Source organism: Bufo gargarizans, chromosome 7 (genome assembly GCF_014858855.1).
Source record: "Bufo gargarizans isolate SCDJY-AF-19 chromosome 7, ASM1485885v1, whole genome shotgun sequence".
Classification (NCBI taxonomy): Eukaryota; Metazoa; Chordata; class Amphibia; order Anura; family Bufonidae; genus Bufo; species Bufo gargarizans.
Window position 1 is genome coordinate 107,597,098 of NC_058086.1, and position 15,177 is coordinate 107,612,274.

At 43.2% G+C, this 15,177-nt stretch overlaps 1 protein-coding gene across 4 annotated transcripts in view; it reads right to left on the bottom strand.

The window, feature by feature from the left end:
* SELL (selectin L) overlaps window positions 1-15,177 on the bottom strand; it is a 982,371-nt gene that overhangs the window by 528,886 nt on the left and 438,308 nt on the right. For all 4 annotated transcript variants that reach the window (XM_044300881.1, XM_044300880.1, XM_044300879.1 and 1 more), the window contains exon 5: window positions 1,225-1,410. In XM_044300881.1, coding sequence (XP_044156816.1) covers window positions 1,225-1,410 — 186 coding nt within the window. The remainder of the gene's footprint in view (window positions 1-1,224; window positions 1,411-15,177) is intronic.

Consider the following 15,177-nt stretch of genomic DNA (forward strand, 5'->3'; position numbering starts at 1 on the left):
AAATGTTTTTGTTTAAAACCAAAATATATATAAAAAAAGAAGACATATTAGGTATCGCTGCATCCGAAACAACCTACTCTATAAAAATATCACATGAGCTAACCTGTCTGGTGAACACTGTAAAAAAAAAAAAAAAAAAAAATAAGGTACGATAAACTTGTACCAATTAAAACATCATCTCATCTCGCAAAAATTTAGACCCTACCTAAGACAATCACCCAAAAAATAAAAATAAATTACTTTAATAAATTGGAGACATAAGAACATGATTGTTTTTTTTCTTTCAAAAATGCTTTTATTGTTTAAAACTAAAATAAATAAAAAAATTGACAAATTAGGTATTGATGCATCCATAACAACCTGCTGTATAAAAATATCACATGATTTACTCTGTCAGGTGAAAACTGTAAAAAAAACTAATAAAAACTGTGCCATTAAAATAATTTTTTTGTCCCGATTCACCACAAGAAGTGTAATACCAAACAATAAAAAGTGGTATGTACTCCAAAATAATTCCAATCAAATCCATATGACGCTCCTTTGATTCTCCGCCCTGCCATGTGCCCATACAGCAGTTTACAACAATATGTGGGGTGTTTCTGTAAACTGAGGAATCGGGGTAATAAATATTGAGTTATATTTGGCTATTAACCCTTGATGTGTTACAGGAAAAAATTAATTAAAATGGAAAATCTGCCCAAAAAGTGAAATTGAAAATTTTCCTTTAATTCTTGTGGAACACCTAAAGGGTTAACAAAGTTTGTAAAATCAGTTTTGAATAACTTGAGGAGTGTAGTTTCTACAATGGGGTCATTTTGGGGTGGTTTCCACTATGTAAGCCCCACAAAGTGACTTTAAAATTGAAGTGGTCCTTAAAAAAGTGGGTTTTGGAAATTTGTTTCTTAAATTCTAAGCCTAATAAGATCCTAAAAAAGAAACTTTTAAATTTACTAAATGATGCAAACAGGAAATTGGACATATTGGAAATGTAAAATAATAACTCTTTTATGATGTATCTGTAGTGAAGTACAATATGTTGCGAGAAAACAATCCCAGAATCGCTTGAAAGCATTCTGAAGTTATTACCACATAAAGTGACACATGTCAAGTTTCCAAAAAATGGCAAGGTCCTTAAGGTGTTAAGAAAGCATAGCATTTAAATAACACAGACTGATAATGTATAGTAAAATGTATTGCTAAAACAGTGAGTCAAATATTCTATACCTGTGCAATTTGGTTCTGCACTACTCCAAATTCCAGAAGGGAGACATTGGTTGTTGTCCGTTCCGTTAAGAAAAAATCCATGAAAACATCTATAATGGCATGAAGATTGATAGCTGAAGTTTCCCCATGGATGAGAGCAATTGATGTAACCCTGAGACAGAGCTGATAAATGTAGGCATTGTACAACTACAACAAGATAAAACAGATATGTACTGGTCAATAAATATTTTCTCTCTCATTGTATTACATATTTGGCACACTTTACTGTTTACTGTTGAGCGCATATATTCGAATAGCGAATATTAATCGCAAATATCACAACTTTGCTAATTTGCTAATATTTCAAATATAGTGCTATATATTCGCTATATTAAATATTCATATTTTTTTTTGCATCTGAAAACATGATTCCTTCTTGTTTCTTTCTTGTGGGTCAATGAGTCATTGGCCCACAAGCAACTTAAGCAGGAAGGAATCATGTTTTCATATGGGAAATCAAATGATGAATATTCTAAAAAACGAATATATAGCAATAAAGGGAATATATTTGTTATTTAGAATATTCACATTATTTTCCAATCTGTACAGTTATTCCCATACTCCTCCCGACAAGCGTCCCCGTCACCATGGAAACGCCTGTGAGTTTGAAAATACCATCGGATCTGAATTTTCCCTGAGCTCGTGAAAACTCAGATCCAATGGTATATTCTAACCCACAGGCGTTCCCATGGTGACGGGGACGCTTGTCAGGGAGGAGTATGCGAATAACAGTTTAAAAAAAAAAAGACAAATATTCTAAATAACAAATATATTCGCCATATTGCTATAACTTTGTTTTTCAGAATATTCGGCATATTCTAAAACACGAAGTTATAGCAATATAGCAAATATTCGTGAAATACACATATAGACTGCAATTTAGCTAATATAGTGCTATAGTATATTTTTTTTATAGTGTAAATTTTTTTCCAAATCTGAACTCCAGAAGAGACAAAAATTAGACTATAAAAAAAGATTATAGCACAATATTAGCTAAATTGCATTCTATATGTGTATTTTACGAATATTCGCTATATTGCTATAACTTCATTTTTTAAAAATATTTCTAATATTCTAAAACAAAACTATATAGCAATATGGCGAATATTCGTAAAATACACATATTAGCCAAAGCCATAGCCAGCCAATAGGAAAGTTGCCTTATACTGTTAAAAGAAAATCGCAATACACAAATAATTAAATTGCATATTATTCGCAATAAATAGAATAATGATGAATATTTCGATATAAATGAATGTAAGACGAATAATCAATTGAATATTCGCGAAATATCACCTCCCGCTCATCACTACTAGATATATCTAACGCTTTCTTTCCAGCTCCATGAAGCCTACAGAGTTTCCTCTATGTTCCCCAGTTTAATTCCACATTTTGCATGCCAATTGGTAAAGTATATGTTGAGCACGATTTTCCATTCCAAGGCTTGGTTTGCACGTAGCAGTAGTTTGCCAAATCTGTTTGGGTTTTGCTAGATGGTTTTTGGCAATGCAATTTCTAGAGATGAAATATGTTGAAAATAAATCTGTTTAACTTGTAATACTTGCAATACTGCAATGTGCAATCCAAAATCAGTGTGAGGGTCAGGATTAATTATTGCCAAAGAGTTTATGCAATGTTAAGTTACATAGTTACATAGTTAATATGGTTGAAAAAAGACATAAGTCCTTCAAGTTCAACCAATGGATAGGTGGGGATGCAAATCCCAGAAGGAATCGAGACTCTGATTTCTACACATTTTCATAAGCATTAATGTTGTTTACTTTAAAGAATTAATCTAAACCCTTTTTTAAAGTGTCCACTGTTCCTGCTGGGACCACGTCCTAAGGAAATCTATTCCACAGCTTCACAGTTCTTACAGTAAAGGAGCTTTGACACTTCCGGAGACTGAACTTTTTCCTCGCCAATCGGAGGCAGGACCCCCTTGTCTTTTGAGCGTATTTTACATGGAACAGTTTTTAACCGTATTTTTTGTATGGCCTATATATATATATATATATATATATATATATATATGTTAATCATGTCCCCCCCCCTTAGACGTCTCTTCTCAAGACTAAATAAATTCAATTCTTTTAATCTTTCTTAATAACTAAGACCCTCCATGCCCCTTATCATTTTAGTTGCTCTCCCCTTTACTTTTTCCAGCTGTAGTGCGTCCTTTCAATGGACTGGTGCCCAGGACTGAACTGCATATTCCAGATGAGGCCAAACCAACGCTTTGTAAAGTGGTAGTATTACATCTCTGCCCCGCGAGTACATGCCTCGTAGAAGCAGCTGATTAACATTGTATGCTGCAATTTAATCTACCATCCGCAAGGACACCCAAATCCTTCTCTACAAGTGACTCTCCCAGTGTTACATCACCTAGGACAGTGGAGGCGAACCTATGGCACGGGTGCCAGAGGCGGCACTCAGAGCTCTCTGTGTGGCCATCAGCACCCTGGAAAAATTCTATGGTGTACCAATATGCCTTAGATTTTCCTGCCATTCATCAGAACAGGACGCAATATGAACAGTGCAGGCAGCACATTGAACGTAGGCAGGCTATTATAGCTAACTGATAAAAGTATATGGAAGATATACTATACTATAGTGGTATTCAGGTTAAATTGCCGTGTTGGGTGGCAGTTTGGGCACTCAGTCTCTAAAAGGTTTACCGTCACTGACCTAGGACATATGAAGCACAGAAATTATTACTACCAAGATGCATAACTTTACATTTGTCCACATTGAACCTAATTTGCCAAGTTGATGCCCAATCACTCAGAGTGTTCAAGTCAGCTTGTACTGTAGTATATGGACATCTTCCATAGACTATGCAGTACTACATAGCTTAGTATTATCTGCAAAAATAGAAATGGTGCTATTAATCTCGTCCTCGATATCATTAATAAATAAATTAAATAATAGAGGGCCCAGCACTGAACCTTGGGGTACACCACTTACAACCATTCTGAATAGGAATCATTGACCACAACTCTCTGGACACGGTCCTTCAGCCAGTTTTCAATTCAATTACAAACTATACTTTCCAAGCCTATAGACCTTACTTTACCATCTATGAGGGACAGTATCAAAAGCCTTTGCAAAATTCAGAAACACTACAGCCGCCCCTCTGTCCAGGCTACTTCTCACCTTATCAAAAAAACTAATCAGGTTAGTCTGACAACTTCTGTCCTTGGTGAACCCATGTTGGCTATCACTTATAATATCATTTACAGTCACATACTCCTGTATATAGTCCCTTAAGAGTCCTTGAAACATTTTTCCCACAACAGAAGTTAAACTAACTGGTCTACAAGTACCTGTGAAGGACTTTGATCCTTTTTTGAATATGGGCACCATGTTTGCCTTGCGCCAATCACTTGGCACTGTACCAGTACCTAGACAATCTTTAAAAATTATAAACTGGGGCACAGCAATGACTGAACTGAGCTTTTTAAGAACTCTTGGGTGTAATCCATCTGGACCTGAAGCCTTGTTTACATTAACCCTATTAAGGTATATGTTGTGATATATTTTTTTAATGTTTTTCTCCCCCGGCATGTTAATGAACTATATTTTTCTTTACTACTGGTATCAGCACTCCTCCCATTTGGCACAGGTGGTTTTAATCACAGAAGTCTGCATATAGTGGTCATTGACCTGTAGCTCCTGATAGCTATGGACATGTTGTGTTAGACAACTGTTCACATGGTGCAGTACTGTGTGGTGGCCTTTGTTTTTGTGGTGCTGTATTGGTGGGTTGATGGGACCCAGTGCCATGGGTTGCATTGTCAGACAGCAGGGTTGCTGTTTGACTCCTGGGTCCCGCCGCCAACTAGGGCAGTGCCTTTTAGTCACCGCATTGCACTGCACCTTTTTGTCAGAGTAGGTCCCACTCAAAGAGACGACCTTGGCGTAGTGAGTGGGCTTATGCCTTTTGATCAAAATGTACACTAATGCCTCTTGTACAGAATGCAGTATGGGGGCTGTTCACTTCAACATGGCGCTGAGAAGCGAGTTTGATTAGATCAAAGCATAGCATTGTGGATGTGCGATCCAGTTCTGTTTTTCTCCCCCTGGCATGTTAATGGACTATCTTTTTCTTTACTACTGGTATCAGCACTCCTCCCATTCGACGCAGATGGTTTAAATCACAGAAATGTTCATTAAGTTGTCATTGACCTGTAGCTCCTGATAGCTATGGACATGTTGTGTTAGACAACTGTTCACATGGTGCAGTACTGCGTGGTGGCCTTTGTTTTTGTGGTGCTGTACTGGTGGGTTGGTGGGACCCAGTGCCATGGGAGACATTGTCAGACAGCAGGGTTACTGTTTGACTCCTGGGTCCCGCCGCCTACTAGGGCAGTGCCGCTTTGTCACCGCATTGCGCTGCACCTTTTTGTCAGACTAGGTCCCAAACAAAGAGGTGACCTTGGCGTGGTGAGTGGGCTTATGCCTTTTGATCAAAATGTACACTAATGCCTCTTGTACAGTATGCAGTATGGGGGGTTGTATACTTAAACATGGCGCTGAGAAGCGAGTATAGCATTGTGGATGTGCGCGATCCAGTTCATTTTTTTCCCCCCTGGCATATTATTTTTATGCACACAACAGCAGTGTGCTAGAATAATAAATAAAATGTTTAACTAATTAGCAGACTGTTTAGGTTACCAGGGTGATGACCTGGTCAACCCATGATTAGTTAGTAAGTCTAGTCGAGCTAGACCTGAGAGCTAGGCCCAAGTTCAGAGAACCTTTCTTTGTCTCTGACACTTCAGCTGCCAAGGAAGCAACTCTACTACCAGAGTACCCATTAAAGAAGGAGATAAAAATGTCCAGAACTAGAGATAAATTAACCACCAAGATTTGGTTTGGTTCAGGTTCGCAGAATTTTTTTAATAGTCTGGTTCAGACCCGAATCAATTCAGGCCGGACTGAAGTTGCTTCAATTGCCCTGGTAATTGGTATATAACCCCCTCTAGCCTCCTAGGATTTTTTAGGAAAACATATTATCTCTTAAAATTTTTGTTTTATGAATTTTTCCCTCCCCCCTCCGTTGGGCTCACGAATGGAATGATAGCAATAGTAAATGTAATAGTAATACTGACATGCATAGCTATGGGTAAACGTACATTTGACACCGTTAATATAAAGCATGTTTTAAAATGCACTGCTCCAGCACATGTGCTATTCTTTTTCATATTCCAAAGTTTCAAAAAATTGTCCCTTATTGGAGGTGCAATGGGCGCCTCCCCCCAGGGCCCTCTATATCGCTTCCCAGGGATCGGAAATGCTGAGTGGTGTAGTGCGGCCTAAATGTCTCTTTATATATCACAGTGCTCCTACCTGGATACTGCTGGACTAGGGATGAGCGAACCCAAACTGTATAGTTCCAGTTCGTACCGAATTTTGGGGTGTCCGTGACACGAACCCGAACATTTTTGTAAAAGTCCGGGTTCGGTGTTCGGCGCTTTCTTGGCACTTTTTGAAAGGCCGCACGTTACTCTGCTCTGATCAGTGTAAGGAGAGGATGCAGCTGCTGCTGTTAGGGCAAGATTAGGCACTATACAGGGATTTACTCAGCAAAAACACTTAATGAAGTTATCGATCTACAGCTGTGAATCATTCATCTTCTGCTATTCAATTGCTCACTGTTTTTAGGCTGCCCAGAGCGTTTTTCAGTCACTTTTTTCTGGGGTGATCGGCGGCCATTTTGTGTCTTGTGGTGTGCCAGCACAAGCTGCCATTAAGTCCATTTAACCATCAATAGTGTTTTTTTTTTTTTGCTATATCCTACATCAGGGGCTTGGCTGTGCTTGCTATTTTATTGAGGGGTGAAATACAATTGCCAAAATAGCAGTACCCTAAATCTGGTGTTTCAGCTGTGGCTAGCCAATTGTAATACTGTCTGCTGTCTGGCAAAGGATATATTTTTGTTCTGGGTTGTAATACAATTCCCAACTTAGCAATTCCCTAAATCAGTGGTTTCTGATGTATCAGGCCAAGTTTAAATCGATCCATAAAAGGGTATATTAGATTGAAGGTGCTGATAGGGTCATCCTCAATAACTTCACACGCTAATGTGCATTTCCAAGTCTAATTCTGTCAGTAAACCTATACCTGTCATCCAGCGCCTAAATACTAGGCCTACAATTTATATTCAGCTAAATCTGTCGTTACTGCTGTGCCTGTATTAGTGTAATATGGTTCCTAAATAAATAGCCAGATAGTGTTAGGTGTCTGTAATAAAAGGCCTGAATTTGAATTCAATACATTGGGCCAAATATTTTTTTATTATTGTGGTGAACGGTAACAATGAGGAAAACATCTAGTAAGGGACGCAGACGCGGACATGGTTGTGGTGGTGTTAGTGGACCCTCTGGTGCTGGGAGAGGACGTGGCCGTTCTGCCACAGCCACACGTCCTAGTGAACCAACTACCTCAGGTCCCAGTAGCCGCCAGAATTTACAGCAATATTTGGTGGTGCCCAATGTCGTTCTAAGGATGATAAGGCCTGTGCAGGTACAGGCATTAGTCAATTGGGTGGCCGACAGTGGATCCAGCACGTTTACATTATCTCCCACCCAGTATTGTGCAGAAAGCGCATAGATGGCGCCTGAAAACCAAGCCCATCAGTCTGTCACATTACCCCCATGCATATCAGGGAAACTGTCTGACCCTCAAGTTATGCAACAGTCTCTTATGCTGTTTGAAGACTCTGCTGGCAGGGTTTCTCAAGGGCATCCACCTAGCCCTTCCCCAGCGGTGGGAATTTACGCTTTCTCTCAAATGTTTGTGAGATGGAGAGCTGAACACTGCCATGTGACATGGTTGAGATGCTTGGTGACGGAGGTGGTGGTACATCCCCTGTTTGCTGGGCGGCAGGTGCCAACATTCCTCCAGAGGAAGGAGGAAGCAGGGGGAGCCTGAGTGAGTTCCTTGTTTTTAAGGTGTTGACAACCACTTATGTTTCCTGATGATGAGGACATGGGAATACCACCTCAGCACGTCTCTGATGAAACACAAGTGCCAACTGCTGCGTCTTTCTGCAGTGTGCAGACTGAACAGGAGGTCAGGGAGGAAGACTGGGTGGAAAACGATGCAGGGGACGATGAGGTCCTAGAACCCACATGGAATGAAGGTCTTGCCACTGACTTTCAGAGTTCGGAGGAAGAGGCAGTGGTGAGACCAAGCCAACAGAGTAGCAAAAGAGGGAGCAGTGGGCAAAAGCAGAACACCCACGGCCAAGAGACTCCGCCTGCTACTGACCGCCGCCATCTGGGACCGAGCACCCCAAAGGCAGCTTCAAGGAGTTCCCTGGCATGGCACTTCTTCAAACAATGTGCTGACGACAAGACCCGAGTGGTTTGCACACTGTGCCATCAGAGCCTGAAGCGAGGCATTAACGTTCTGAACCTTAGCACAACCTGCATGCAAAGCATGAACTGCAGTGGAGTCAACACCTTAAAAACAAGGAACTCACTCAGGCTCCCCCTGCTTCCTCCTTCCTCTGGAGGAATGTTGGCACCTGCCGCCCAGCAAACAGGGGATGTACCACCACCTCCGTCACCAAGCATCTCAACCATGTCACATGGCAGTGTTCAGCTCTCCATCTCACAAACATTTGAGAGAAAGCGTAAATTCCCACCTAGCCACCCTCGATCCCTGGCCCTGAATGCCAGCATTTCTAAACTACTAGCCTATGAAATGCTGTCATTCAGGCTGGTGGACACAGACAGCTCATGTCGCTTGCCGTCCCACAGTATGTTGTTCCCAGCCGCCACTACTTCTCCAAGAGAGCCGTGGCTTCCCTGCACAACCAAGTATTCGATAAAATCAAGTGTGCACTGCGCAACGCCATCTGTGGCAAGGTCCACCTAACCACAGATACGTGGACCAGTAAGCACGGCCAGGAACGCTATATCTCCCTAACTGCACACTGGGTAAATGTAGTGGCAGCTGGGCCCCAGGCGGAGAGCTGTTTGGTGCACGTCCTTCCGCCGCCAAGGATCGCAGGGCAACATTCTTTGCCTCCTGTTGCCTCCTCCTCCTACTCAGCTTCCTCCTCCTCTTCTTCCACCTGCTCATCCAGTCGGCCACACACCTTCACCACCAACTTCCACACAGCCCGGGGTAAACGTCAGCAGGCCATTCTGAAACTCATATGTTTGGGGGACAGGCTCCACACCGCACAGGAGTTGTGGCGGGGTATAGAACAACAGACCGACGAGTGGTTGCTGCCGGTGAGCCTCAAGCCCGGCCTGGTGGTGTGCGATAATGGGCGAAATCTCGTTGCAGCTCTGGGACTAGCCGGTTTGACGCACATCCCTTGCTTGGTGCATGTGCTGAATTTGGTGGTGCAGAAGTTCATTCACAACTACCCCGACATGTCAGAGCTGCTGTATAAAATGCGGGCGGTCTGTGCGCGCTTCCGGCGTTCACATCCTGCCGCTGCTCGCCTGTCTGCGCTATAGCGTAACTTTGGCCTTCCCGCTCACCGCCTCATATGAGACGTGCCCACCAGGTGGAACTCCAACTTGCACATGCTGGACAGACTGTGCGAGCAGCAGCAGGCCATAGTGGAGTTTCAGCTATTTTTCAAATTCAAACAATTTTTATTGTTTTTATCAAATGATCACACATATCCATAAGAATGAAGTCATATCTCAGACAAATGAAATACAGACATATGAGTAACATACATGAATGGACAGGGAGAGGAAACGCCTCTATCCATCTCACATTGGGGATATGAGTTATTGCTAAAATATGTTTGATAACATAACTGTAATAACTGAAACAAGACATGAGGTGGTGCCAACATATCAGTGTAATTTAGATACTAAGCAGTCGGCGTTACATTGACTCGCAGGAATAAATATTCAGTGTAGGGGGGGTGGGTTAGGAGAATTTCCTATACTCTCTCCAGGGAGACCAAATTAGGAGGAAAGTGTGTCTTGATCTCAACTCCCAATGTGAAATCTCTTCTAACCTATAAATCTGATCAACCTTGTTGATCCAATGTTGAGTCGTTTGGATTTCTGATGAGAGCCAACAGGATGGTAGAAGGGTTCTGGCAGCCGCTAAGAGCAGAGAAAAGAGGGAGGATTTAAATTTGTTGCTACCCTCCAAACCCAGAGTAAGCAATACTAGTTCTGGGGTACATGGGAAGGATGTTTTACATATTTGATTACTGAGCTCCACTATTTCTGCCCACCAAGGACATACTACCTTGCAGGACCACCAAACGTGGAAGAAAGTGCCCTTCTCTTCCTGGCATCTCCAGCATGTATCAGGAAAATTAGGGTTATACAGGCAAATTTTGTCTGGGGTCTTATACCAGCGCGACAATACCTTGTAGCTATTCTCCTGTATGTGGGTACATCTGGAGATCTTATGAGGGGTGATTAGTGCCCTTGCAATTTCTGAATTTGTCAAGGCTCTCTTTAAATCTCTCTCCCATAAGCCAATGATCGCAGGTTTGGTATTGGAAAGGGGGGATTTAAGGGACTTATATATTGTTGATATTACTTTAGTTGGGGGGTGTGAACTTACTATCAACCTCTCAAACCATTCTGCATCTGATGGGTAGGGGGAACCCCCTATAAGGCTGAGGGTTTCCTTCTTTATAAAGTGTATCAGCATAAAATCTTGGGCAGATATACCTAATTTAATGCAAAGCTCTGGGTCAGAGGGAACACAGCCCTCAGAGTCTAGAATGTCAGGGATAGGGAGCCTAGATAGCCTCAGATTGACAGGACTGCTGTCTCTGAGTTCCACGGGAGCTAGATCTAGAATATCCTTTAGAAGTAAAAGGGGATATGGTACCGATAGGGCTCGACCAATAGTCAAGAACCATCCCCAAACTTTCAGAGTGTTACGGATCATGGGGTTAGCTATAGAGCTGAAGGGCGGAAGCTGCTTATTGGGTAACAGTAGAGCCCGGGCAGGGGAGGGTAAGAATGAATTCTCCAGGGTAGTCCACACTTTATGAGGTGGGCTTCTTAACCAATCCACTGCCCTGGAGAGCTGGATGGCCTTCATGTAGATTTCGGGGTCCGGTAGACCTATTCCCCCTTGTGCTCTGGACTTAGTGAGCGTTTGAAAGGAGATCCGTGAGCTCTTCCCCTGCCATATAAACTTACGGATTGTCTTGTTTAGGGAAGTAAAGAATGTCTTGGGGATTTCAATGGGTAAAGCCTGCATCAGGTAAGTTAACCTTGGGATGACCAAGTACATGAGTATGTTCTTCCGCCCGAACCACGATAGATAAGGGAGGTCCAATGAGTCCAGCTGAGCAACTACGGAAATTAGGAGCAGTTTATAATTTAGATTGAATAAATCTGATAGGAAGGGAGTAAGCCTTACTCCTAGGTAAGTTAGTTGTTGAGAGAGCCAGTTGAAAGGGGAGTCTTTCTGGAGCGTAGAGAGAGTCAGGGAGGAGAGGCCAACATGAAGAACCTGAGATTCGGAGGGATTTATTTTAAAATTGGACAGGGAGCCAAAGCGGGTTAGAATTGATAAAATGATGCTTATAGATTTACCTGGGTTAGTCGTGAGAATGAGCAAGTCTTCCGCAAAGGCAGCTAGCTTAATTTCTAAGTCCCCAACCTGAAGACCCCTAATATCACCCTCCTCCCTGAGAGTTTGCAATAGGGTTTCCATGGTTATGACGAATAAAAGGGGGGAGAGGGGGCAACCTTGCCTTGTACCATTTCTGATTTGGAAGGGGGAAGATAAGGTACCATTGACGGACACGGATGCCGAGGAGCGGCAGTACATGGAGAATACTGCGTTGATGTAGGGCTCAGGGAACCCGAATTTAGTCATGGCTAACCTGATGTAAGTCCAGTCGACTCTATCAAACGCCTTTTCGGCATCCGTGCCCATCAGGACCAGGGGGGATAGAATTATGGGAAGCATAAAAAAGGGCGTCCAGAACTTCCGTAGTGTTATCCTTTCCCTCCCGTCCCTTAACAAATCCCACTTGGTCTGGATTAATTAAAAGGGGCAAAAATGTCTGAATTCTGGAGGCTAGCATTTTGGCTATTAATTTGAGATCCACATTAAGTAGGGAGATTGGTCGATAGCTAGGGCATGCTGAAGGATCTTTCCCTTCTTTGGGTATCACCGTGATAGTGGCTCTTGTCGTGTCTGCTGAAAGAGGTTGGTTAAGCAACGATAAATTGCAAAGGGAAGCAAAAAAGGGAGAAGAGAATTTTTGAAAGTTGAGTAGTAGGTTATGGGGAGGCCATCAGGGCCTGGGCATTTACCTTTGGGGTGGATTTAATGGCTCTCATCAGCTCTTGGGTAGTGAATGGTTTTGTCAAGGAGTCACGTTGGGTTGGCGTCAGGCTCGGAAGGCGGAGTGAGTCAAGGAACTTATTGATGTTGGCCTCTCTCCCCAGGGACGGCTCAGGTAGATCAGAGGGAGGCAGATTGTATAACTCAGCATAAAAGAGTTTGAATTGCTCAGCAATCTCTTCTGCTTTAAAAACCAATTCTCCGCTCAAGCTTTTAATGGAATGAATATATCTAGAGCTCCTTCTCTGTGGAATTCTCTGCATCATGAACTTGGATGCCTTGTTTCCGTGAGCGTAGAATTTTTACAGAAAGTATTTAGCAGATCACTCATTTAGGAAATTTTTCAGTTCATTTCTGAGATAAGTAAGCTCGTCCAGCTGTTGAGCCAGAAGGGATTGCTTGTGGGCTTTTTCAAGAGTATGTATCCTAGCTAGTAGGGAAGAGTATTTTTTCTCAGACTCCTTTTTCAAGAAGGAGCAGAGTCCAATCAGCCTGCCTCTGATATAGGCCTTATGAGCATCCCATAATGCGTGGGGGGAAATGTCTGGGGTGTTGTTAGTTAAGAAATATTCGTCCAGGTAAGCAGTAATTTGGGAAACATATTTTGGGTTACCCAGCAGGGACTTATTGAACCTCCAGTTAGCAGTTCTTTTCCTCTCTCCCGGGGGGTGGATGTCACAGAATACCGGGGAATGATCTGAGAGGGTGATGTCTCCAATTCTGGCTAAGGAGCAGTATTGTAGGTGTTCTTTTGAAATTAAGATATAGTCTATTCTACTATACGAGTTGTTTGGAGTTGAGTAAAAAGAGTAGTCAATTGAGTTAGGGTTAATACAGCACCAGGTGTCTAATACCCCTAGTTTATAGAGAGGAGTGAAGTGCTTTAAGGGCGCTAGCAGGGATAGAAGACTTTTTCTTAGAGGTATCCATAAGAGGATTCAGGGGTAGATTGAAGTCTCCTGCTATTACTAGTATACCTTCCTTTAGTGTCTCTACAAGTTTAAATAAGGAGGATAGCCAGGAGGTTTGGTTAGAGTTTGGAGCATAAATGTTAACTAGAGTGTAGAGTGTTTGACCAATAAGTCCTTTAAGTATTAAGAATCTACCCTCTGGATCTTGAGTATGGGTCTTGCATTGGAAGGCAAGGCCCTTGTTAAAGCCAATACTTACTCCCCTCGATGCAGCGCCCCCAGCTCCGCAATGATACCAGTCAGGGAATTTGGAAAAGGTAAGATTAGGAAAATTGCCCTGATTAAAGTGGGTTTCCTGTAAAAATATGACAGAGCATTTCTCCTTGTGTAGTTGGGAGAAAATTTGACTCCTCTTAGAGGGGGATCTAAAGTATTGCTGCTGCAAAATTTGTGCTATGATAAAATGGGCTACTGGCCCTTTAAATCTGCCGATTTACAAGAGAGAGGACCTTATGCTCCTGAATTTAGCTGGGGAACTCAGGGGTAGTGGAGATAGTGTGTCACTACTGATCGGCACTGTGGGAAGTGTCAGAGTCCGGCTGAGGATCAGAGGGGTGGGGTATTGTGCCTACACTGCAGCTGGGGCCCAGCGCAATACAGCAGGTGTCTTATTGGTGAGTGCCTAATGATACCCAGTCAATCAGGGCTTAGAGGGCAAGGGGGGTACCTTAAGGCTTGAGTCTTGATGCCCGCTGATGGCTACTCCTCTGATGTACGGTCCGGTATTCAGGTCACAAAATGGCGCCTGCTTGCTGATGGAAGTTTCAGACGCAATGACCTGCCGGCTGCAGAAGCTCACCGGAGCTGCGTACGGTACCGGGCCAAGGTGCAAAGCCTGTTCGGGCGCTGAGTATATGTCTTTATGGCCTCCAGCGGTCAGTGAGGCCCCAAAAACTGCCACACCGGATCAAATCTAGGCCGCGGATGCACCTCACCACTAGGCCGCAATAATAGTTCAGGCCAGGGACCGGTCTGCGACCCTAGAAAGGTCTCAAAAAGATGGTGACTGTGTCCACAATCCCAAAATGTCTATAGTGGGAACTCTTTAGCCTTTTTAGGCTGAGGATGGGCTTAGATTAAAGAAATCTCAGCAGAGCTGTGCTGCAGGACGTCTTCCTCCTTCCTCGGCTAGCCACGCCCCCCGAGTTGCCCACATTTTAACGTGTGTGGACTACTGGGTTGCCAACCTGCTGGATCCTTGGTACAAAGACAATGTGCCCACCTTACTTCCTGCACTGGAGCGCGATAGGAAGATGCGCGAGTACAAGCGCACATTGGTAGACGCGCTACTGAGAGCATTCCCAAATGTCACAGGGGAACAAGTGGAAGCCCAAGGCGAAGGCAGAGGAGGAGCAAGAGGTCGCCAACTCAGCTGTGTCACGGCCAGCTCCTCTGAGGGCAGGGTTAGCATGGCAGAGATATGGAAAAGTTTTGTCAACACGCCACAGCTAACTGCACCACCACCTGATATGGAACGTGTTAGCAGGAGGCAACATTTCACTAACATGGTGGAACAGTACGTGTGCACACCCCTCCACATACTGACTGATGGTTCGGCCCCATTCAACTTCTGGGTCTCCAAATTGTCCACGTGGCCAGAGCTAGCCTTTTATGCCTTGGAGGTGCTGGCCTG